We start from the raw sequence: 25088 nt of genomic DNA on the forward strand, positions 1-25088 counted from the left end.
AAAGTTTTGTTTACTAACAGTTGCCTGAGGCAAAGTGTTGCTTCCTCTTGTATATTTAGTAACATTGCACACTGGAAATATATAGTACAAGGTATTTATTTACACTGTACACCTTTAAAATGATAAAATAAAAAATATCCCACCATCATATATGATTTCAGAATCAATTCATGCTTGGGCCTGTGGTATCAGAAGCCAAATCACTAAAACTAGTTCAAACCCCTGCCCGTGTTCTCCTGTGTTCTTCTCCCATAATTGTACTGCGGCCACAAAAGCCTGTTCTTCTGAGAGAAAGCACAAAAAGTCACACTGTGAAGCTATTTTAACTAATTAAACCCCACAGTGTTCATTTACCATAGAAAGCAGGAGGGATGTCAGCACTGCCCATCTGGACTGGTCTTGGACTGTATTACTCTAATGGCATTAGATGGAAGTTGACATTTCTCAGATGTTTAATAACTATACCGAGCACTTCAGTTCTCCATTTTACAGGAATAGCTCAGTGCAAGTGCTGATTGGTTGCTAGACATGACTTCAGGTGCTATGCCTGTGCCCCAAACGTTTCTTCTAAAGGCAACAAACTCTCTCTGTTTAATTCATTTGGCAAAATCAGCTACACATAGGGTTGCCACCTGACCGGTATTTTACTGGCCTGGCCGGTAAAAATGATGGTTGATCCCAATGTTATTATTAAGGAAAAAAGATAAATATATAGGAAGGCTGGTATTTTTTTCCAGAAAAGGTGGCAATCCTAGTTACACATGAGAAATGCTGGTGTGGACGATACAGTCTATGAATCACTGAATCAGTGGTTGGCCATTGTTTCCTTGATACTGATGGCTGGGGTGGGGCCAATGTGAGTCCAAATAAATCCCTTCTCAGGCCTGGTAGGAATGGTAGGGAAAGGGGAAGAGCGAGACTTGAAGTATTCAGAGGGAGCGTGGCACACAAATTCTAAGCACTCCATCTTCCTGGGGAGATCTTCATCTGGCCCTTTAAGAAAAACGCAAAAGAATGGAATAAAATAAGACACCATAATGCTATCAAGTAGAATCATTTCTCCCATAGAGACCTATTTAAAGCTACAAACATCATTTTTGACAGATTTCCTTTTTTTTTTATCCAGAAAGAAAGTACAACCCCACAACAGCAATTGTGCAGCTATTGATGCAGGGGAAACCCTGGACTTACTCCTACCTCTGAACCAGGTTGTAGCTCCAGGGTTCCCTACATCCCTTCATCAAAAACAGGTACAGACATCACTTGAACGCCAAACACCAGAATTCGGGGAAAAATTTATGTTACTGGGCTCTAAATTGCACCTTGTGGACAAAAACTGCCCTCTATTGCCAATATTTTAGATATATAATTTTGCTACAATGGCTTTACTTGTTTTGGAAACCCTTATCTGCCAAAAAACAAACAAAAAAAAGATGTATTACAAAGCACATTTTATCGAATGCCGTGAGTAAGAGAGTCCCTGCAGAAGAGGCATCAGAGCATCACCAGTATATTTATAAGACCACTGGCTTTTACTTTGGCAAATAAAAGGAGCAGAGAATGATCACTAACCTATAATGTATGTGGAGGGATCAAACCCGTCTTTTGGACTGGACAATGTAGGAATGAGCCAGGTGAGGGCGGCACTCTTCTCACAGTACTGATCCTGTATGAAACCTCTCACTTGGGCATAGTATGTTTTACCATCTTCCTCGTCCACAACAGAAACCACATCTCCAATCTGGTAGTAGAGGCCCTGCAGCGACACAAAACACCCTTGTCACATACTGCACTCATTTATCTATATGCTTTGTCACAACTTACATTTTACTTCTTGAACTCTGCAATGCCTGTTATACTTTAAAAAGAAGGGACAAAACATTGGAATGTATTTATTGGTATCCCATAATAAGAAGGGACTAAATAAAATGGATCAATGGTGACCAATCATTTCAGACATGTATCATGGCTTGGCAATCAAATGCATTTAGCGTTGGGTTCCATGTATTATATGTTTTAAGTTTAAATACCTGGACTAAAAAGCCCATAACTGCTGCGAGCAGGGGCACTAAGTTCCACTGTCCGGGACATGCAGATATTTTTGGCATTATGCTTGAAATGCCCAGTAAAAATGTGCAGACCGGACACGTGAATGTTTCCAGGTGTGAATAGCTAGAGCTGTGCAGTGCGTATGATACAAGAAATAAAGGAATATACAGCACTAGTCATTCGTTTATACCTTATGGAAGATGGACTCTGATGTGACGATGGTGGATACAGATTCCGGTGCCTTGATTGGCTAAACACAAAAGATAAAGAAGCAGAATGAAGGAATGAGAGAGTACATGCACTCTAATGCTACAATACCACCACATCCCATCTGGACTTGTCACTCACACTCTTCACACTTATCTGTTATTGCAGAGCTGAATTATTAGTAATACATTCCCACAAAACATTCTGGACTGCGGGTGGCCCAAGGGTCCCTAACCTACTGCAAGAATCTCTCCAGTTAAAGGGGATGTTCATTAGTGGAGAATAATTAGGATTTAGGCAGGTTAAGCCAAAACAATTAACTATTGCTATTTCCTCATGTCATTATAAGTTCTCCAGTGGAAATTCTTTTACTTGTACCCTCCCTAAATTAACTTTATTCTCCCCTGATGTTGACCTTTCTAAAAACTGCAATAAATAAGAAGCTTTGTGCATTACATTTTCAAAAATAGTGTTTTCAAGTTATCTGTGCCTGGCCAGGTGACATTTATTAAGGTTTGAGTTGTTTTTCCACGATAAAAAAATTTGAGTTGTGTTTTGGTCAAAACTCACATTTTTAATTTAATAAAAAAAACGAGGAGTCAATGGCAGTGCTCCCTTGAACCATTTAAGGATGTTAACAGCCTGTTTGATGTTTGAGTTTTTTTCGGACGGTTTTGCCCGAAAACTGGAATGATTTCAGTGATTCAAGCTTTTTTGCCAAAAATTTGATTAATTCGAGTTTTTGGGGTTGCGGGACTGGAACGGACATATTTGGGTTTTTGTCATTCAAATTCTTTTTTAAAATAAGATACCATTCGAGTTTCGAGTGCATTCGAGGTAAAAATAAAACTCGACCTTTGATAAATCACCCCCTTAGTAAATCTTTAGCTCACCGCTCTCTGAATTAGCCAATAGGAGCCTATCCTTGCTGTGCAAGTTGTTGCAGCCAGTGCAGAGATATCAGAGTCAGCAATGCCCCTTGAGAGTCACTGATCAGACTGGCTGAATCAGATCAATAGTAGCCAAACAACCAGTTAAACAAAGGGCCGTGCAGGGTAGGGATTGATTTGTGTGATTTTCTGTGATGTCACTGCAGTGGCTGCTTCAGACAAACGTTCACATGTTCTAGATTTTCATATAATACCATCTGACATGACTGTTGGTTACATCAAGGAGCAAGTTTAAGAAGCCATACACTACAGATTATCTGAGTTGGGAACCTAACAGCTGAGAATTCTGGGGTATATTAACATGCTAGAGTAGGGGTGCCCTAGCATGTGATCTGTCTGTTCTGGTCATCTGTCTGAAAGCAACTAGTTGTTTGAAGGTGAAGGACCCCTTTAACTCCAATCTAATTGGAATGATTTTGCAGAATTCAATGCCTTTCATATAAAGCAAGGTTTAACCCTGATCATGCCAGTTTCCCTTTGATGTTACTGCTCCCCAAGCTGCGGTATAATTGGAAACTACACAGTAGAATCAACAGCATTAGAACTTTTATGTCAGTGCTATACATTCTCTCTAAAAGGGTTTATATATTAGGGACGCACTGAATCCAGGATTCGGCCTTTTTCAGCAGGATTTGGATTCGGCCGAATCCTTCTGCACAGGCCAAAACGAATCCTAATTTGCATATGCAAATAAGGAGCGGGGAGGGTAATCATAAGACATTTTGTCACAAAACAAGGAAGTAAAAAATGATTCCCCCTTACCACCCCTAATTTGCATATGCAAATTAGGATTTGAATTTGGTTCTGTATTCGGCCAAATCTTTCATAAAGGATTCGGGGGATTGGCCAAATCCAAATTAGTGGATTTGGTGCATCCCTATTATTTATATACTAATTCCTTTAAATCACAGGAGTGTTTGGGGTAAGTCAATCCACATGAGAGAAATTCTGATTAAACAGCTACAAACCATCCAGTTTCAAAGAGGCTGCCAATTGCCCCACCCAAGCCTAATCGGTTCTTATTTAGCTGGAAAACTATTGCCGCACATCTCTTGACTGAACCATTCCTGATTATCCTGGTGGAAGGATTAAACCAATAAAACTACAAAACAGTTCCAGGTATGCTGCCCCCATTAAATGTGACGGTGTCTCTCTATCACACACACAGTTCATATCTATAGCAAGTCATCAACATAAAAATACAGAATAATCCCTTGCAAAGAAAGAATTGGCAATAAAAAAGTCATTGCTCCACCTACAGACAAATGGCTGCAGACAGAGTGACTCATTACTCTTACATTTTTCAGTTTGAATATGTGCCTCCTGCCCTTTCCTTTAGTAGAAACCTTCTTTTCAGCAGCCGGCGTAGCTTTGTACTTGGTGTTCCTGAGTCGAGCTGATCTGCGGTGGATTTCCTGCTTCGACTGAAAAACAACATAACATTAAAATGCATACGATCACTACCCAGAAGGGACCTGGGGTGTTCTGGATAACGGATCTTTCTGTAATTTGGATCTTTATACCTCAAGTCTACTAGAAAATCATGTAAACATTAAATAAACCCAATAGGCTGGTTTTGCTTCCAATAAGGATTAATTGTATCTTAGTTTGGGTCAAAAAAAGGAAATTAAAAAAAATTGGATTATTTGGATAAAATGGAGTCTATGGGAGAGGACCTTTCCAGAATTTGGAGCTTTCTGGATAACAGGTTTCTGGAAAACAGATCCCATACCTGTGCTACATGCCTTTTAAAGGGGGTGGTTCACCTTTAAGTTAACTTTTAATGTGTTATAGAATGGACAATTCTAAGCAATGTTTCAATTGGTCTTCATTATTTATATTGTATAGTTTTTTTAATCCTGTGCCTTCTTTCTAGCTTTCAAATTTGTGTCACCGACTCATTTAAAAAACACATTTTCTGTAAACCTACAAATGTATCATTATTGCCTCTACTATTCATATTCCAGTCTCTTATTCAAATCAATGCATGGTTGTTAGGGTAATTTGGACCCTAGCAACCGGATTACTGAAACTGCAAACTGGAGAGCTGCTGAATAAAAAGCTAAATAAATCAAAACCCACAAATAATAAAAATGAAAACTAATTACAAATTGTCTCAGAATATCACTCTCTACATCGTACTAAAAGTTAATTTAAAGATGAACAACCCCTTTAATAACACAATTAAATTTTTTTTAAATATTTTTATTTTTGAGAATTTTATAGATATAAGTAATGCAACAAAGTACATATATCCATTCTAGACATTTAACAAGTTCTACAACAGTTAACAGCCGTATTCAGTATTATAACACAATTACATTTTTTTACGAGTTAAAACATTTTTGGTATCATTTTTTTAAAGGGATACTGTCATGATTTTTAAGATGTAGCTTTTATTTCTAAATTTCACCGTTTACACTGCAATTAATTCAGCCTACGATATAAAAATTCATTCATAACCCAACAAGTGTATTTTTTTTTTTTATTATTTATAATAGGAGCCATCGCAGGTCATTTTGCCTGGTCATGTGCTTTCAGAAAGAGCCAGCACTTTAGGATGGAACTGTTTTCTGGCAGGCTGTTGTTTCTCCTACTCAATTTAACTGAATGTGTCTCAGTGGGTCCTGGACTTTACTATTGAGAGCTGTTCTTAGATCTACCAGGCAGCTGTTATCTTGTGTTAGGGAGCTGTTATCTGGTTACTCCCATTGTTCTGTTGTTTGGCTGCTGGGGGGGGGGGGGAAGGGAGTGGGTGATATCACTCCAAATACAAGTACAAGCAGTAAGGAGTGACTGAAGTTTATCAGAGCACAAGTCACATGACTCGGGGCAGCTGGGAAATGGACACTATGTCTAGCCCCATGTCAGATTTCAAAATTAAATATAAAAAAATCTGTTTGCTCTTTTGAGAAACAAATTTCAGTTCAGAATTCTGTTGGAGCACCACTATTAACTGATGCGTATTTGGAAAAAAAACACATTTTCCCATGACAGTATCCCTTTAAGGATAATAAAAAAATATCCAAAGGTTGGCAACAATGAATCATTACAGAATGAATCTCAGTGGCACCAATACCTGTTTAGTGTTTCCACCATTACTCTGCTGGGAGGTGGAAGTACTTGCAAAGGTTGTGCCGGTATAAGAGCTGCTACCACTTGTGCTGCTGCTGCTGTTGTTATTGTTGTTTCCACCAGCAGCAGTGCTGCTCTTGCCGCTGCAGTTATTACACAGGATCTCGCCTTGGCTTCCTTTCTTCCACATGGAAGATGTGTTTGTTTTGCACATGCTGCATGTTGGCTTTAGTCCCAGCGGCATCTGTATCATAACAGAGAAGGACAGACACCATTACACTCCTGTGCTTAGAAAAGCAAACAACATGACAAAGGCCAGTAATATCTCAGTAAAACTTAATAAAACAGGACAGGATTTTAGAAAGGTGCACACCTAAATATTGTTACACTGAATAAACTATAATTGAAAACGGTTTGACCAACCCTGATATAGTTCTGCTGTGGCTTTTCATTTGCCAGTTATCTGTAAGAGATGAAAAACAAAGTTATTCGTCACAATTAAAAAACACTCCTTCAGACTTTTAGGGTAGGGACACACTGGGCGATTTGGGGAGATTTAGTCGCCTGGCGACTAATCGCAGCGACTTTTCTCCCCGAATGCTTCCCCTCGCTCTGCGCCTGGCTAAAATGAAAAATCGCCTGCGCTAATCACATGCGGCGATTCGTTTTCCGAAGTCGCCCGAAGTTGCCTCACGAGGAAACTTCGGGCGACTTCGGAAAACGAATCGCCGCGTGTGATTAGCGCAGGCGATTTTTCATTTTAGCCAGGCGCAGAGCGAGGGGAAGCATTCGGGGAAGATTGGTCGTGGAAAGTCGCGGCGATTAGTCGCCAGGCGACTAAATCTCCCCAAATCGCCCAGTGTGTCCCAGCCCTTAATGGGTTAGTTTCCTTTAAGTCGACTTTCCTATGTTATAGCATGTCCTTTCTTAGTTACCTTTTAACTGGACTTCATTTTTATTAGCTGTTGAATGATTTGCCTTATTTGCTATTGCTCTGTAAGGCTACAAATTACTTTTTACTAGGGATGCACCGAAACCAGGATTCGGCTGAACTGAATCCGAACCATAATTTACATATGCAAATTAGGGACAGGGAGAGAACGCACGTGACTTTTTGTCACAAAACAAGGAAGTACATTTTTTTTCCCACTCCTAATTTACATATGCAAATTAGGATTCAGTTCGGTATTCACCCAAATCTTTAGCGAAGGATTCGGGGGTTCGGCCAAATCCAAAATAGTGGATTCAGTGCTTCTCTACTTTTACTTATCTTTCTATTCAAGCCCTCTCCTTTTTCCAGTCTTTCAATCAAGCGACCACCTTGTTGCTATGGTAAATTGAACCCTAGCAATCAGATGGCTGCAGAAATTTCAAACTGGAGACCACTGAACAAAAAGCTAAATGGTTTGAAAACCACAAAAACAAAAAAGATGATCTGTAAACTGTCTCAGAATATCACTGCCTAAAATTCAAATGGCTGAAATAGGACCTGAATTAGGAATAAAGACATATTTTAAATACAGAGCAAAAACATAGCAGATGAACAAAATGGTACAGACACTCAACATTGACCTTAAAGAGATACTGACACCAGAAATTCAACCTTCTTTTACATCTTTTATAATTGTCTTTGCATGTTATCTATAATTTTGCCATAAAAGTATTTGCAGATTTTTTTTACATCCCCCATGTTCTTCTCTAAGGGGGCTGCCATATTGGTGCTTCAGCAGTCTGTTAGCATTAGAAACTGACAAGTTGAGAAGGGACAGTCAGGTTGGCAAAACAGTCAGGTTTAGGAACTTCAAGTAACAATTACTTACAAAAGCAGCTTTATCAGTGAAAAACATGTGCTATAGGTAACTTTTAATGTACATTAATATTTTGAATAATATTTTTTTAGTGACAGTATCACTTTAAAATAATTAGAGAAGGTTGAAATGTACCTTAATCTATGGTGGAGGTGAATGCATGTGCTGCTCATTCTAGAAATGTACTATTTAAGCAAATATAGATTTTTTACCTAAATACAAACACTGTCACATGTCCGAGCATTCTATGTTTCTGATAAAAGACCATACCCCATAACCACACCTTTTGAACTCACCACCTTCTGCATTTTATTCAGTTCAATTTAACGTATTCTTGTTTGGATTTTCGTCTTCTTCCATGTCCCCTACTCTCCGAACACCAATTGGCTCTGTTGCATTATTTATTATTCTCCACTTTTCTCCCATCCTCCTTTTACCGTCTCCCTCCCCCCAATTTATCTTCTGCTCTCCCTTTGCTTGTGTAAGGTCACAGCTGGCGATTCGGGGAGATTTAGTTGCCTGTTGACTAATCGCCTCTTCTTTGGGCGACAATTTCTCGGGGAGATTAGTCGCCACAAAGAAGAGGCAATTAGTCGCCAATCAACTAAATCTCTCCAAATTGCCAGGAGTGACCTCACCCTTATTCCTTTCCCTTTAGCTCTGGCATCTCCTCGTTTATATTAAATGCTGCATTCCTTTATCCCCTGCTGCTCTCTGTTAAGGTGACCATACACGGCAGATAAAGCTGCTGATATCTGTCCTTTACACCAATTAGGCAATTTATCTGCTTCCGACGGGTCTTCCCGATCGATATCTGGCCACAATATAGATCAGGAAGGTTTAATTTTTCCACCAACTGACCCGTTGGAGCCCATTGCTCCTCATTGTAATCCGATCGTTAGGCCCTAGGCTGAATGTTCAGATTACCCCTATATAGTTGGTGGGCATATTGGTTAAAGAGCCGCTCCTTTGGCAATGTCTCCAGACGAGCGGATCTCTTCATGTATGGCCAGCTTTATTCTCCACATTGTTCTCCTCCCTTCCTTGGATTTCGTCTAATAGGAAATACACATCATGGCCAGGAGAGATGTGAGTAATAAATCCACTTGATTGTGTCCCATCGGTCTGTAGTAATGACAGATTTGGTGTATTGAGGGGACATTAGTTTGTCAGTTCCCCAGTAGTCGAGTCCTGCAGGTCACTAGTCACAGCTCATGTGTCACATGAGAGAGAGAGGCTTATAGGAGACAGACAAGTCACAAGATAATTCTCTTATCTCAAATATTCTCTTTCCTTTATATAACCCTCTTTGCTCCCACCATTCATCTCTATTATTGGATCATTTTAACCACTCTAATTCTTATTCTTTTTTGCCCTTCTTCTATTACCTCCCTTTCTCCTCAGCACACTGTACATGTCCTAACAGCACTGCGGTAAAGCAACACAAGGAAGCGGAATAAACCATCAGACAGGAGGGGGCTGAGGAAGCGCATAAACCCGAGTAAAGGTGGCGGTGCGCTATATTAGAGTCATTGCGGGACTACATACCCGCCGTTGAATCCCGATTTCCTTAACACATGCCGCAGTACAGTATCGCTGTTTAAATATCCCGCAACACCGATTAACGTCTAGCTGCTTCACTCCGGCCGCCCACCTAATCCTGGCGTCACAAATCTCATCTCGCGAGACTGTGACGTCACGACCACTTTATATAAGCGCGGAGCCGAGGCGCTTTGGTCAGAAAGTTGTTCAGTGTGAAAGAAAGTGCTAGTAATGTAGGACAGGCGCTATTCTTTTCTCTCACAGCTCCTGCTTTATTGATTAAAACAAATACTTTCTTTGTGTGTTGGTTGCCAGCCATAACTAGGGTTGCCGCCTTTGCTGATGGCTAAAACCATATCTGACAACATTTTGGAAATAAAAAGAGGGACAAAAAAGTTGCTGTGCGTAGGGTGGTGACTTTTATTTGACCACGCCTATTTTGTGACCCCACCCCCTAAATACCATGTTCATTTTACAAAATTTGTTCCATGGGTAGGGTTGCCCCTGGCAGATAACATTGGGGGTGGGGCTAGGGTTGCCACCTGTCTGGTTTTGACCCTGACAGCCCGGTATTTTGAGGGGCTGCCCGGGTCTATACTTCCTGCCCGGTTTTCCAAATAATGAAAACCGGGCAGGATTCCCTTGATTGACACGCCGATCGGCCAATTGCTGTGTCATAGCCCCGCCCACTGACATCACGGGTCAGCCCACTGACATCACGGACCCGCCCCCCGCCCGGTCTCAGCCAGACATAAAGGTGGCAACCCTAGGTGGGGCAGTGATGTAGGAACAGGCATGATGACATCAGAGGTGGGCACAATGATGTCGGTGGAGTTATGACATCAGGGCAAGATTATTGCATCACTTAGATACAACTGGCTGGATTTCTATCCAGTATTCTCAATGTTTTAAAGTGTTCATACCCAGTTCAAAAGCACACAGGTGGCAACCGTATCTTTAACTATATTCTGCTTAATGATTAAACCCAATCCTTTAATTACAGGTATGAGATCTATTATACAGAAATCAATTATCCAGAAAGCTCTGAAATACAGCAATGCTAATTTAGAAAAAAAAAGATTCTTATTTTTGATTGATTTGCTTTTTCTGTAATAATAAGACATTTACTGCACTTGAAAGTAACTAAGCCATGTTGAGGTGAGTATTTTAGTATTTAAATGTTTTTCATGTATTGGCCAGATTATTGTTCGGTTTCATAAGGCTGAAAACTGAACAGAAAGTTCAGAAATTTAGATACATACTGACCCCACATGGCCCACCTTACGCGTTTCGTACCCTCCGGCACTTACGCATAGAAGTGCTGTTTTAGCCTATGGGGAACCTTCTAGAACCTGTATGGAGGCAATTGGGGGAGTTTGGGAGATCGAAGTTCAAAAAAAATGAATCGCATTAGATCGAAGTAGCGCTACTTCAAATCGTACAATTCGTAGTAGGCCGAATTCTGCCACTTCGACCCCAAAAAACTTCGACCTCCATTCGGTTGGTCTTTTTGAATTCAAAGTTTTTTTAACTTCGACCTTTGATAAATCTGCCCCTATATGTCTGGCTGTGACTGAGCCAGAGCCGCTTGTGTCGGCTGCTTGTGGTATTATGACCGGTAGAAAGATGGGGGAGGGGCTTAAATGAACGTGTTTCTATTGCTGCCAATATAATAATGAGAATATCAGGGGAAACAAGAAATTTGGTTAAATTGGGTGTGGCAAGCCGGTAACTCTGTTTGTTCTCAGGGAGATGATGTTACTGCCCATGTGTTGTTAAAGGAACAGTAACATCAAAAAATTGGATTGTTTTAAAGTAATAAAAATATAATGTAATGTTGCCCTGCGCTGGTAAAACTGTTGTGTTTGCTTCAGAAACACTACTATTGTTTATATAAATTAGCTGCTGTGTAGCAATGGGGGCAGCCATTCAAAGGAGAAAAGGTTCAGGCTACACAGCAGATAAGCTCTGTACAACATAATGGTGTTATCTGTTATCCACTATTTAACCTGTGCCATATAGCCTTTTTTCAATTTCCGCCATTGCTACTCAACAGCTTGTTTATATGAACTATAGTAGTGTTTCTGAAGCAAACATCAGTTTTACCAGTGCAGGACAACACTACACGATATTTTCATTACTTTAAAACACTTTTTTTGGTGCTACTTTTCCTTTAATACCATAAATAAATGGATGTTTCAAGACGCAGGAGCTTTGGAAGCCGAAGGCAATGGAGGCGTTGCGCTAGTTAGTCACTTTGCCCTTTAGTAAATCTGCCCCTATAACTAGGTTACTTGGAAATAGATCTATGTAAACCAATAATAGCATGCTGGGGCCCTCTAGTGACCAAACAGAGGTACAACATCATTTGCTTCCAAAAAAATCCCACGTGCATGCTTAAAAGATAAAAAGTATAGTTTTATTAAATGGAGCCTAACGCGTTTCATGCTTGCCTAGCACTTAGTCATAGGCAATCTCATTTGACTTAGTGCTAGGTAAGCATGAAACGCTTTAGGCTCCATGTGGGGAGTTTTTGATATTTTAAAATGATTTAATAAAACTATGCTTTTTATCTTTTAAGCATGCACGTGGGATTTTTTTGGAAGCAACAATTAGACATTAGTACCCCGGCTTTGGCAGCTATTGGTTAGAAAAACAATGAAAACAGATTTTTTTTTTTTTTGGATTATTTTATTAAAGAATATTTGAATGCCCAAAGCAAAAAACAAACAGGATCTCGGAAGCAGCAATTTTCAAAATAACATGGTCAAGTGGAGACGGCCCCTCGCTGACTGCTAGCCATACATCACAATTTGGCCATGTCATGTTCCTCTGTGGTTTTTATTTTCAATTTTTAAATAACAGAATTGAAAAAGAAATTGAAAAATAATTGAAAGAGGGAAGGAAATAGGGAGGGAACTATGACTGAGATAAAGATCTTGACTTAGTAGGAGGTGCTGGAATCTGCTACTAGGAGGTGGAATGCAGGGGCAGCAGATACATGAGACAAGCAAGAGGTAGCAGTGCATTCCGCTAGGGGGATTATATCAGTGGCCATCTCACTGGAGCACAAGGCCACAATCTTTCAAATCCCCACACACTGAATCTGAATGTAAGAAGTGCTGCAGTAAAGTTAAATTATACACACACACACATATATATATATTAGTGGGAACATGTTAACTAAAGACAATTACAAAAGCTATTAGGACATCTATTTCAGTTGCTCATACATGCAGCCTACAATACACGGGGTCGGTTAGATATGTAGCATGCATAATGTACAGAACACCCCACGCTCACACCTGAACTCTCTATAAGCAACAAAAACATCATGGGAAATGACACTTTTATCAAAAAGAGCAATTGTCTCCCTTTTACCTATCAATGTACTATTCTCGAATTTCCTAGAATCTGACTGTATGTAACAAGAAGTATCTTTAATAGTTTAATATCGATTGACTTGACTACTCAGGAGATCTTGGAAAAAAGAAGTAATTAGAGAAACAAAACAAATATCCAAACCGAAAAAGTAGATGCTCCCTTAAAGGCAGGTCTGGACTGAGAATCGAAATAGGCCCTGGCATTTCAGGTACCCAGAGACCACAACTGGCCACACAAGAGGCCCCAACAGCCCCCCAAATAGTGAATGTCAATGGCATCTTACAGCAGTCCCTCTGGCATTTGCCAGAACCCACAGATTGCCAGTCCGGCCCTGCTTAAAGGTGTAGTTTACCTTTAACTTCACTTTCAGTATGTCATAGAGTGGCCAGTTATAGTTGGTTTTAATTATTTTTTTTTTTTTTTAAAGTTTTTGAATTATTTCCTTTATCTTCTTACTTTTTCCAGCTTTCAAAGGGGGGTCACTGACCCCATCTAAAACACAAATGCTCTGTAAGGCTACACATTTATTGTTATATCAACTTTTTATTATTTATCTTTCTATTCAGACCCTCTTATTCAAATCAAAGCATGGTTGCTAAGGTAATTTGGACCATAGCTACCAGACTGTTGAAATTGCGAACTGGAAAGCTGCTGAATAAGAAGCAAATAATAAAAAAATAAAAACCAACTGCAAATTGTCTCTGAATATCACTCTCTACGTCATACGAAATGTTAACGGCCCCTTTAAATTCCCATTGATTTCAGTGGTATCTTGGTAGATCCACCTTTGTTATTTCATACATTTCACAAAGTGGGATGGTGAAACCTCAAATCACACAACATTGATAGACTGATTATAAATGAAGGGGAAATTCTGTTAATCTCAGATTAACCTCATTAAACGTGAATGCTGGCCTCCATCTTTATAGACGCTCCCCTTAGTTTGCAATGGAGAATGAACTGAAAGTTGACTGTCAAATGGTTTTTATGTAAATTAATACTCATAAGAAGCAAAAAACGTTTATTACACATAGAGACTATAGGGCAGCATGATATATAATCCATTGATTTCTGAAGGTGAGTATCAAGGTATGAGCTATCTGCACTGGACTAATCAGGTTAATCCCCAATCAGTATCTGACCCAGAATGATAGCCCAGTAGGGATCTGAGCCCAGGGTGGGACTGGGCTGGCGGGACACCGGGAAAATACACGATGGGCCTCGCCGGCCCAGATCTGCATCCTGCTCTTCTATTTGCCGCAAGTCCGCGACCGGCTGATCTTTTACACAACCGTCATGCGGCGGCCAGAGGGGGCCCCCGAAACAGCAGCCCCCCAGTCTGACCCTGTCTAAGCCTTTGAATTGGCCCCTATTGCTCTCCCTCTTTCTTCTTGGTGTCTAAGGCACTGATCATGGCTAAGTATTCTGGGTTTTGTACATTGTAATGGACTTTGAATCACTTTTTGAATGGAAACAGGTTACATTTGTTAAATAAATGAAGTTTTTGCTGGAGGTTTAAATGATCAATCACTGTCATTTAATGCTCGATGGAACTGGACTGGAAGTTAGAGCACCCCCCAGCTGCAGACAATGCCCAATACTGGTCTGACACTGGAAGCAATGCTGCAAAAGTCTATATGGAGCCGCACACACTCAATTCATGCAGTTGGGGAGCTTACCCCATTTATTATAACACCAACAACGTTTCAGGGGGGTCAGGATTGAGGGGAAGGTGTACCCCCCCAAAACATTGACATTTTTGGTGAAATAATAAATTTCCCAGCTGCATGAATTGAGTGTATGCGGCTCCATATACACTTTTGCAGCTACTACAGGACCAAACCAGGTCTGTGCAAAGCCAGCACCACCAGTGCAGAGTGAGAGAAAAGGTATGCGGCAGAACTATAACATTTGTAACTGGAAGCAGTGCAACTATACAGGGGTTTTCCTGGGGTGTGATCAGTTAGTACAAGTTGGGGTGATAAGTAGGTCCTGACTGCCAGTCATTCACTGCACAGCACATGGTTGCATTGGAGCCAGAGCAGTGTATACCTAAAGTGTTTGCCAATAAGTATTGTTTTTACTTATTGAAAATAAGTAAAATGTAAGGAGTCTTCCTGTTCATTATACTATGTGAATAACATTGTTAAAGGAGGAGAAAAGTTATTGGGGGGTGGCAAATGATAGGCTCCCCCACATTGTCTTTAATCACTTGCCTTAGGGCTCTTACACACGGACATTTTTGCCTGCGCTCCCGTGTTGCACTTTCTTCCGTTCAGCCGCAGCGCGAACGCAGGTAAAATGCAACATGCTGCATCCGAACCTGCGTTTGGCGCATACATGCGTCTGTGTAAGTACATACCCCTACACAATAATTAAGTGCTTCTACTCCTGCGCTCCCCTGCGGCTGAACGGAAGAAAGCACAACGCTGTTGTTAAATGAAACACAGAGACGCATGTAAGCGCCAATCGAAGGTTGGGTCGCAGCATGTTGCATTTTACCTGCGTTCGGCGCATACATGAGTCTGTGTGAGTACAGCCCCATTGACAATAATTCAGTGCGTATACTCCTGCGCAAGTAAAACTGCTCATCTGTAAGAGCCCTTACTATTCAGTTTAGATGCATGCTGCAGACTGCATTTCTCTATACAAACCAATGTAGGCTGCAGAATGTGTTAGTGCTGCATTAGATGGTCTGAAAGCCTGCAGTCAGAGGTTTCTCCTGTGAGTTCTAACTAAAGATTACAGCAAAGAACCATAGGGCTTGATAGTTTATATATTTAGGTTCAATGTAAGATTTACTGAACAGATTTAAGCTCAGTTGAAATGACATTCCCAGGGCCTTTAATGTAGTAAATACACCACAGACTCACACAGGGAGAGCAGTGTGCGGAGTAAGAAATGTGAAAAAACACATGTCAAAACCTACATGTGAGCTCATTGGCTCCTTATAATAATGCCTTAGTACATGTGAATGTCTAAAATAGCAGTTTCCCATAGAAGATATGTGGGCTGGTTTACGAATATTGCTACAGGTATGGGACCTTTTATCCAGAATGCTCGGGACCTGGGGTTTTCCGGATAATGGATCTTTCCATAATTTAGATCTTCATACCTTAAGTCTACTAGAAAACCATTTCAACATTAAATAAGCCCAATAGACTGGTTTTGCTTCAAATAAGGGTTAATAATATCTTAGTTTGGATCAAGCACTATTTTATTATTACAGAGAAAAAAGAAAATCTTTTTTTAAAATGTGGATTATTTGGATAAAATGGAGTCTATGGGAGACAGCCATTCCGTAATACGGCGCTTTCTGGATAACGGGTTTCCGATTGACAGATCCCATACCTGTGCTTAATTGCACAAGTGCATCATCTAACCAGGTCCTTGCTTTAATATTCTCCCATAGTAAAATGCATTTCTGATAAGTTGCTACTGCCAAGGAAATTTTGCAGTATGTTTGAGCAAGAGCATTAACCCATACCAACCAATCAGCCATTAGAGATTCGGCCTACACCAGTTAGAATAATAAAAGCTCATATCTGTGGTTATTATGGATTTCAGCACTGGGAGCAAAATGAATAAAATAACCTAAGGTTGTGCTAACTGCAAAGGGCTTCCTATCACATATATATAAGGCATTGTAAAGACTCTAAGGGGGTGATTTATCAAAGTTCAGGTTCAAATATTCGCCACAATTTGAATTTCTTCGCACAAAAACTCACAAATTTACATTATATTTTCAAAAACTTGAATGTCTGCTATTTATTAAGCATAAAAAAACTTGAATGTAAAACTTCGGCATCTAAAAGCTAGCGAGTTCATGCAAAATTCAAGCCATTTTTCGATTGGAAATTTTTTCTTGAGCTTGTAAACTCGACAATTTCAAGGTATTCGAGTTTTTTCCATGACTGTATTCATAGAATTTTTTACATTCGGATTTTTTAAATAAATTAGTTTATTCAAAGTAGAAAAAATTCTAATTTTGATAAATACGCCTCCCTATGTTCCCAGTGCTCTATAAAGGCTCAACATTGAACAGGCTGTTATTTCCATTTTTAGTGGCCCTTCTTACCTGGAGGCTATTGATTTAGTTAAAGGAGAAGGAAAGTCTTCTTGCACTTGGAGGTGCCAAATGTTAGGCACCCCCAAGTGTTTGTATTGACTTACCTGAAACCCCAGGCCGGTGCTCCCTTCAGCAGAAAACTGCACCGGCCCAGGGTTATACCAGTGAGAACCACTGAGCCATCCTCTTCCTGCTTCTTCTTTCTTCGCGTGGCTGCGCATGCACAGTTGAAAGAAAAGCTGAACTTTAACTAAAAAGTCGTCTATTTCGTTCTACTTCGCCTGCGTTTGCCCCGGGAAATTTGAAGCAAAAAGAAGCCGGAAGTGGATCGCTCAGTGGTGCTCACTGGTATAACCCTGGGCCATTGCAGTTTTCTGCTGATCGGAGCAGCGGCCCGGGGGTTTCAGGTCAATACAATCACTTCGGGGGGCCTAACATTTGGCACCCCCAAGTGTAAGACAACTTTCCTTCTCCTTTAATGCAGATCTGTTACTGAAAGCACAGGTCAGGGGTATGTTTTTAGCTCCTCAAACCCACAAAACTGTAGTGGGTGCTGTGATTCCTGTACAACTAATCCATGCTACTTATTTGGGCAATAAAAACAATTAAATGGTAAGATCCCAACACCAGGTAACAGCACCTGAAATCTGTTTTTTGAATGCTAATCATAGATTCTCTCCTCCCCGCTGTGATTCTTCTAGAAGTAAAGAAAACTATAGATTACAACTCTTATATGCAACATGTTAATTCACTGAGAACATACTGAACATTACAACAAACAAGCAACGAGAGGACAGAAAGGGGTAGGGACATATCAGTGAAAGGAACCTGGCTTTTTGGGATATCTTTTTTTTCCCATTGCTTCCAAACCTCTCCACTGATTACTCAATGTACCCTATTTCATATAGTTTCTATTTCCCTGCAAAAGAGGTAGGTGGGGAAATAATCATGGCCCCATTCCTTTTGCGTCCACAAACTGGTAAACCCATTAATTGCTTTTCCCGGCTCCCTCAAAAGCCTGGAAGACTGGGGAATGAACACTTTTTAAACGTAAGTATTGTAAAGGCACCAAGTGGAAAGTCAGAGGTTGAACATGAATGGTGTAGAGGTAGAGGGGCTTCAGTGCTGGAGGGGTTAGTACACGTTGCAGGCTTTGATTGCAATGGAGGGGTTGGGTGAACATTATGGGCATGTAGGGGTGTTCGTTTTCCATATTGATGCTTGGCAGGCTCCATTAAATTAGAGCAAACATGTTTATGCATGCAGTTTTACACTGGAGAAATATGGACTTAACTCTGTCCATAAAAATATATAAACACAGTCATTTATAGTTATATCATATGTATTCAGTTATTCAGTACCATGTAGCAGCATGTTCCCTTGCAGATACATAGTCACAGGGACATATTTATAAAGGTGAGTGTAAAATACAAAAAAAATTAATTCATACCACACGCTGACACTTTACCATCACAATAAAATCACACATAGTGATAACGCTATATAGAAAGAAATATAGCGTAAGTGTAGCAATGTGTAACAGTCTAGTTAAAGGAGAAGGAAAGTCATTGACCACTTGGGGGTGCCAAATGTTAGGCACCCCCAAGTGAATGTATTTACTTACCTGAAACCCCAGGCCAGTGCTCCTATCAGCAGAAAACTGCACCGGCCCGGGGTTATACCAGTGAGCACCACGGGGCAATCCTCTTCCGGCTTCTTTCTTCAAATTTCCTGGGGCAGACACATGCACAGTAGAATGAAAAAGCCGACTTTTTAGTTGAAGTTCAGCTTTTCACTCTAATGCACATGCGCAGCCGCGAGAAGAAAGAAGAAGCAGGAAGAGGATCGCTCCGTGGTGCTCGCTGGTATAACCCGGGGCCGGTGCAGTTTTCTGCTGATAGAAGTACCGGCCCGGGGGTTTCAGGTAAGTATATACATTCACTTGGGAGTGCCTAACATTTGGCACCCCCAAGTGGTAAACTACTTTCCTTCCGACTTTACTTCTCCTTTAAAAGACGAGTTGGGCAACTTTAACGCCCTTTTCAAACAGTTTTTTGCATACTGAATTTGTGCCATTGACTTCAATGGTTTACACCAGGCCTGAGGTGTAATTTTCTGCATTAGTATTACATTAAAAAGCTTTTTTGTACTAGGTTATTTCTGTGATTATAAAGATGGTGTAGAGGAAAACAGAGCTTTATATATGCGCCGTGCACTAGTTTATACACCATCTTTTTAGTATTCACACTAGTGATGTGCGGGTCAAGAAAAGCTCAACCCGAACCCGCACCTGTGGCTTCCCCCCTCCAATTAAAGACCCCACGCCGCCGATGGGCAGGTGCATGCCTATAAAACCGGAAGCCAGACGTCTGAAGCCAGCAGTCTAAGGTTGCAGAGAGCAGGCAGAAGAGCTCAACCCGAACCGGCCCACAAAACGCAAAAGGTGACTGACCCGCAGGTTTTGCAAGTATCGGGCCGGCCCCCACATCACTATTTCCCACCTTTATAAATATTTCCACGTTGCCTTCTAGGTTCAAACTAATCCCGCAGGTGTTGCTGCAAGCAATGTTCTACTGACCCTTTGGCAGTTACAGCACATTCATATGGTTGTAGCACCTGAAATACACCGGATGGGACCCTTGGTTTCATTACCTGCCTTGAAGGCTGGTAAATATAATTCATGTCAGTATAATTATGGTACATTCATTTTCAATTTGTCTATATATGGGCTAAAACATCCAATTTATAGGGCCAATCTTGCCTGCTGTTGAACAAGCCTCAGAACTTTGAGCTGCCAGCACATGATGCCCTATGATGCATTGAGTTTAGTGCTTTTAACATCCTATACCACAGGCTAAATGCCCACTTATATAGAAACCAACCTTTCAGAATCTTCATCTTAGCACAAATATTGTCATAAAAAGGAATATAGATCTTCTGTTTATAGGCAGGGCTCATTTAAATTTTTGCACTAGACACTAAAATATGCCGACCCACCGTACTTAGCTGAAAATACATTGCTTTCCTTGGAAGCAGATTTCTACATAGATTTATGTGCTCGTGAATAGTTGACACTAGAAACGTATAATGTTCGACCTTCCTACTTTTGTTGAACTAAATATTCCAGCATGCCTTAACAGCGGACGGTGAACACTGTGTTGTTATAAGTAGTAGTTCAACATCAGCTGGAAGTCGCATGTTCCCGCTGAACAGAAAGCTATATGCAACCAAAGAAGCAAACAGCCTATAAACAGGGTATACTTTCTCTCTGCTTATACACATCTCATATATAAAAACACCCCTAACCAATTCAGTGTCACTAACACTTACTACATGTACCGCTGAAGTCTCTGATAATTAGGGATTCATTTTGTTATGCTGGGACCCTGGGCATAAACAATTTGAATGGACCCGTTATTTAATTCATATAAAATCCCAACCTAAAGCCCCTCGGTTGTTGTTGGATAACAACCCCCAGAACCCAACAACATCATTTGGGAGTTGCATTTCAACAATTAAAAGGCTGCAAGCTGGGTAACACTGACATAAAGCAATAGTTCCCACACTGACTATATTATTGGTGAGCTAATTAGCTCCATTCCTACAACTGCCATTCTGAGGGGCCCCATATTTCAACCCCCTAAAGGCAGCTCTGGTGATAAGGCAGAGGCTCTTTAAGGAAGCCAGTTTGGCTTTAGCAGCTGTATATCGAGAGTCCATCCTGTTATGGCAGTGACTGAGTTAATCTAATTGATAAGGCAGCTTCAATGCTGGACAGTAAGAAGGCAGCAAAAAATCAGCAGCGTTGCTTTTAACTGGAATTCATCCAGATTTAACACAAAAAAAATAAACTCAAAAGACAGACACGTAAGCTGCACTCGGCTTGCATTGATTTGAGGAACGGTAGCAGTGTTCCAGGAAGAGATGCTTATGGGTAAAGAAAAGGTTCTGTGAGGAGCTCCACATCCATTGGGTTCCGGCAAGACCCCATTTTTGTCCATGTGCCTCCCCTACATCAAGCAGTGTTGCTTCCAGCAGAACCTTCATCCTTTTGGCCGCTTGGCCTGTGAGAGTCTACACTGTCTTTGCTTCTCTGTAAATCATGGAAGTAAGGGTGGGACAGGGCGCTGAACGCAGAGATGCGGTTGGCTGGAGTGAAGGTCAGGCATTTCTAGGAAAAGGGAAACAATAATAAATGTATTAGGTAACTGGTGCCCACTAAGGCTCTGGACTGGTAACCAACACACTAGTGATGTGCGGGTCGGGATTTCCCTGACCTGCCCTCCCTTGGCCCGCACTCCCTTGGCCCGCACCCACCCGCATCCAACTTCCGCGTTGCTTTTATAGACCTGCCCCGCCGATGACACAAAAGCGGTGGGGCGAGCAGGCGCAGCATCTATAAAAGACGAAGTCGGCATTTGGCGACCGCCACCCGCGGCTATCAGGCCGGCCCGCACATCACTAAAACACATCATAACACATTGCTCATTTAAACCTAATTGATGATTTTTCAGCAACAAGAGCAGCAAATCTAAGCAATAAATATTAATGTCATGAAGCTCCTTCCAAATTAAAGCAGCTGCAGTAGCATGGAATTCTTTCACTTACAATAAGTAAGTCCTTGCCTTGCTCATCTATATCTTGAACAACATTATCAATGGGCACAGGTTGTCTAACATGGAAGGCGTCCCTCGGAACAGCCACATCATGGGGCCACTCGTCTTCCTCTGGGAGTCCAATCACACTGTGAGAGAGAAAACAGACATTAGCAAATGCATAAATGATGTTCTGTTTCTAAATGATATACTGCTATAGTCACAACAAGAATATGCAACAAGGCAACAAATACCTGCTCAGCCTAAATCTTACTCTTAATGGCCATGAGGCTGTCCCTGTATGCTGCTTGGGGACCCTCAGCTGGGAAGTGTTAGAATTGTTTCACCCCAGATTGCTGCAAATTGTACAATTTTTGATCTGTGGATAAAAGTCAGGCTGACACACACAGTACATTTTACATTTTGCAGCCATTTTGGTTTGGGGAGAGCAGATCTTGTTTTTAAAATCGTGCCTTTGCACAATAGGGGGAAAAAAAGAGCAGAGGCATGGACAATTTTCAAAAATATTAATTGTTATTTGGCTTAGAAGGCATTGGTCTATTAGAAACCCAATATCAACAAAGCTCTGAATAACATAAAGGTTAATTCCCATAGAGAGTAGTGATGAGCAAAAATTTTTGCAGAGTTTCACCGCAAAAATTATGCCCATAGACTCAGATGGGTGAAAAAAAAAATTGACGCGCATTTTGGCAAATTTTCTCAATTTTTCTCAATTTTTTATGAATTCTTGGCGAAGCGAAACGGGTAAGATTCACCCATCACTAATTATTCATAATTAAAACCCCATATCTGTACAGTACTGCAGAATATGTTGATTACTGAGCACATTAGTGATTACTGAGCACCACTAGGGGGCATCATTGTACTTGTCCAGCTGATTAGTCATTTAAGACCTGATTTAGGTGGCTTTAAGGCTCATATGTGAAGGTTGGATTCCTCATTAACTTGTATGCCTTCTCTAGTGCTGCAAATGATCGCTTTGCTTTTTAAGGTCAATATCCAGCTGTATTTACGACTGAAAAAAATGAAGATAAAAATATAGAGGTTTCCTTATGCTGGCCCCAAACAACCAGACATGTCCAATTTGTATATTATGGCAGCGTGCAAATGTTATTCTAAAGCCTGCGCCGAAAGTGCTTGAGTACAGATACAAATACTTATGGTGCAGTAAATAGTGAACAGAAATTAAAGGGGTTGTTCACCCATGAGTTAACTTTTAGTATGATGTAGAGAGTAATATTCTAAGATAATTTGCAACTGGTTTTCATTTTTTTTTGTTTGTGGTTTTTGAATTATTTAGCTTTATTTATTTAGCGACTCTCCAGTTTGCAATTTCAGCAATCTGGTTGCTAGAGCCCAAATTACCCTAACAACCATGCACTGATTTGAGTAAGAGATTGGAATATAAATGGGAGAGGCCTGAATAGAAAGACGAGTAATAAAAAGTAGCAATAACGACATTTATAGCCTTACAGGGCATTTGTTTGTTTTTTTAGATGGGGTCAGTGACTCCCATTTGAAAGCTGGAAAGAGTCAAAAGGCAAATACAGTAATTAAAAAATTATAAAAAATAAATAAATAAGGAAATAATGAAGACCAATAGAAACATTGCTTATAATTGCCCATTCTTTAACATACTAACTTATTTAAGGTTCAGCAGCTGTTGCAAGTGCAAAACGGAATAGAATGGACAACATATACACTAGGAAAATGGAGTGTTTTAAACATTCTGCTTAACAAACATACCTGTCAGTAGTGCCCTTGTGTGCAAGGAAAGAAGTCACAAAACGTTTATGGTTTGAAAGAAGCATTAGCATTGAGGTTGGTAAGAAACAAAGGGCATTGAGGTTAGAGCTGAGAGTTTTATTGGGTGCAAAGAGGCCAATAAAGTGTGCAAACAGCAATCAGACAAGCTAAAATATGGATTGAAAAGGGAATTGCAGTGAAATAAACCCCAAATTATTTTTTTAAAGGGGTACCGATGTTTTCTTTTTTTCTTAAAGGGGAACTATTGTGAAAATGAAAATTTAATATAAGCTTCATTATACTGAAATAAGAAACTTTCTAAATACAATCAATTAAATATTCTGCATCATTTCTGAAATAATCAAGTTTTTCTTCACTATCCCTCTCTCAGCATCTGTTTCTCTTCATTCTCTCTTCATGCAGCAGTTGGGTGTCAGATGAATGATCCAATATATCTTATGGGGTTGACTCTCATGTAGTTGTGGCTACTTACCTCCTGCTGCATGCATGGTTTTGCACCGGGTGCAAGAGAATGGTAGGAACCCATGATGGGTAATGTTATAAGCAGCTGGATTCTGCAAGGCAATTGGTATTGGATCTAACGTTGAACCTGTTATTAAGCTTTATTTGTTTGCAGTCTTACTTTTACTTACTCAAAGATTTTTCCTAGTTGGTCTACATCTGAATTTCCACGAAAAAGTGGCCTAAAAAAAAAAAGAAATTTTCAGAAATCTGTCAATAAACTTGACTTTATTTAACATTTATCACTTAATAGGTAAATTGGGAGCTGGTATAATTAGGATCAGCAGTGTAGCTGAATAGGGTATTAGGAATAAATCAGTGCTATATTCATACAAGACTGTGGCCAATGGATCCATGAAAGTGCTGTATGGTTTATTATGTGCAGGTATGGGATCCATTATCCAGAAACTCTGTATCCAGAAAACGCCTAATTACAAAAAAGCCAGTCTCCCATAGACTCCATTTTATCCAAATAATTCACATATTTAAAAATGATTTCCTTTTTTCTCTGTAATAATAAAACAGTAGCTTGTACTTGATCCCAACTAAGATATAATTAATCCTTCTTGGAAGCAAAACCAGCCTATTGGGTTTATTTCATGTTTACATGATTTTCTAGTAGACTTATGGTGTGAAGTTCCAAATTACAGAAAGATCCCAGGTCCTGAGCATTATGGATAACAGGTCCTATACCTGTAGTCTATACACTGTGTACAGGGCAAGAACATGGAGGGGGGGGGGGGTTACAAGTGTCTGAACCCCCTCCAGAACAAAATATGCAATGGATTGTGAGCTTTAAAATTTTCAAAGGAAAAAATATCACCTCCATGATAATTCTCCACATCAGGTTTAGAATTCCTAAAACAATCTGTACGGGGTCCAGAAAAAACAGGCAATAAACCCTGCAGCAAATCAACAGTCATGTAATCTCACATTCTAGAAAATTGTCTGTTCCGACTCCACAATGGGCAGGGAGGATCATTCATGTCTACATTTAATCAGTCAATCAACCACACGCACGTTAATAAGTTCTTTCCCCTCCCAATACGTGAGGAATTCATGTAAACAATTCTATGCATGCCCAACAGCCACAGAATGCTGGTTTTCTACTAACGATCCA

At 40.4% G+C, this 25088-nt stretch overlaps 2 protein-coding genes across 7 annotated transcripts in view; both read right to left on the minus strand.

The window, feature by feature from the left end:
• Positions 1–80: 80 nt before the first annotated feature.
• On the minus strand, positions 81–9790 carry gatad1.L (GATA zinc finger domain containing 1 L homeolog). Of its 6 annotated transcripts, none has more exons than XM_018266279.2 (7): positions 9638–9790; positions 6705–6744; positions 6286–6525; positions 4505–4630; positions 2240–2299; positions 1573–1756; positions 81–993 (listed from the first exon to the last, which is right to left on the minus strand). In XM_018266279.2, the coding sequence occupies exons 3-7, from the start codon at positions 6523–6525 to the stop codon at positions 806–808; spliced, it is 798 nt and encodes a 265-aa protein (XP_018121768.1). In that variant the 5' UTR covers positions 6705–6744; positions 9638–9790; the 3' UTR covers positions 81–805.
• Positions 9791–20898: 11108 nt separating this feature from the next.
• The window catches only part of LOC108718479 (cyclin-dependent kinase 6-like), a 114159-nt gene continuing 109969 nt past the window's right edge, over positions 20899–25088 (minus strand). The window contains exons 6-8 of the mRNA XM_041565893.1: positions 24100–24150; positions 21693–21828; positions 20899–21255 (exon numbers count right to left, since the gene is read on the minus strand). Coding sequence (XP_041421827.1) covers positions 21100–21255; positions 21693–21828; positions 24100–24150 — 343 coding nt within the window. The 3' untranslated portion in view covers positions 20899–21099. The remainder of the gene's footprint in view (positions 21256–21692; positions 21829–24099; positions 24151–25088) is intronic.

This window comes from Xenopus laevis, chromosome 6L, assembly GCF_017654675.1.
Source record: "Xenopus laevis strain J_2021 chromosome 6L, Xenopus_laevis_v10.1, whole genome shotgun sequence".
Lineage (NCBI taxonomy): Eukaryota > Metazoa > Chordata > Amphibia > Anura > Pipidae > Xenopus > Xenopus laevis.

Excerpts from the sequence above, each read along its gene's own strand:
- gatad1.L (XM_018266279.2), bottom strand. The coding sequence starts at position 6,525 with ATGCCGCTGGGACTAAAGCCAACATGCAGCATGTGCAAAACAAACACA. Across the intron at positions 4,631-6,285 it reads ATGGTGGAAACACTAAACAG|TCGAAGCAGGAAATCCACCG; the intron begins GTATTGGTGCCA and ends GTTGTTTTTCAG. Across the intron at positions 2,300-4,504 it reads ACATATTCAAACTGAAAAAT|CCAATCAAGGCACCGGAATC; the intron begins GTAAGAGTAATG and ends TTTTGTGTTTAG.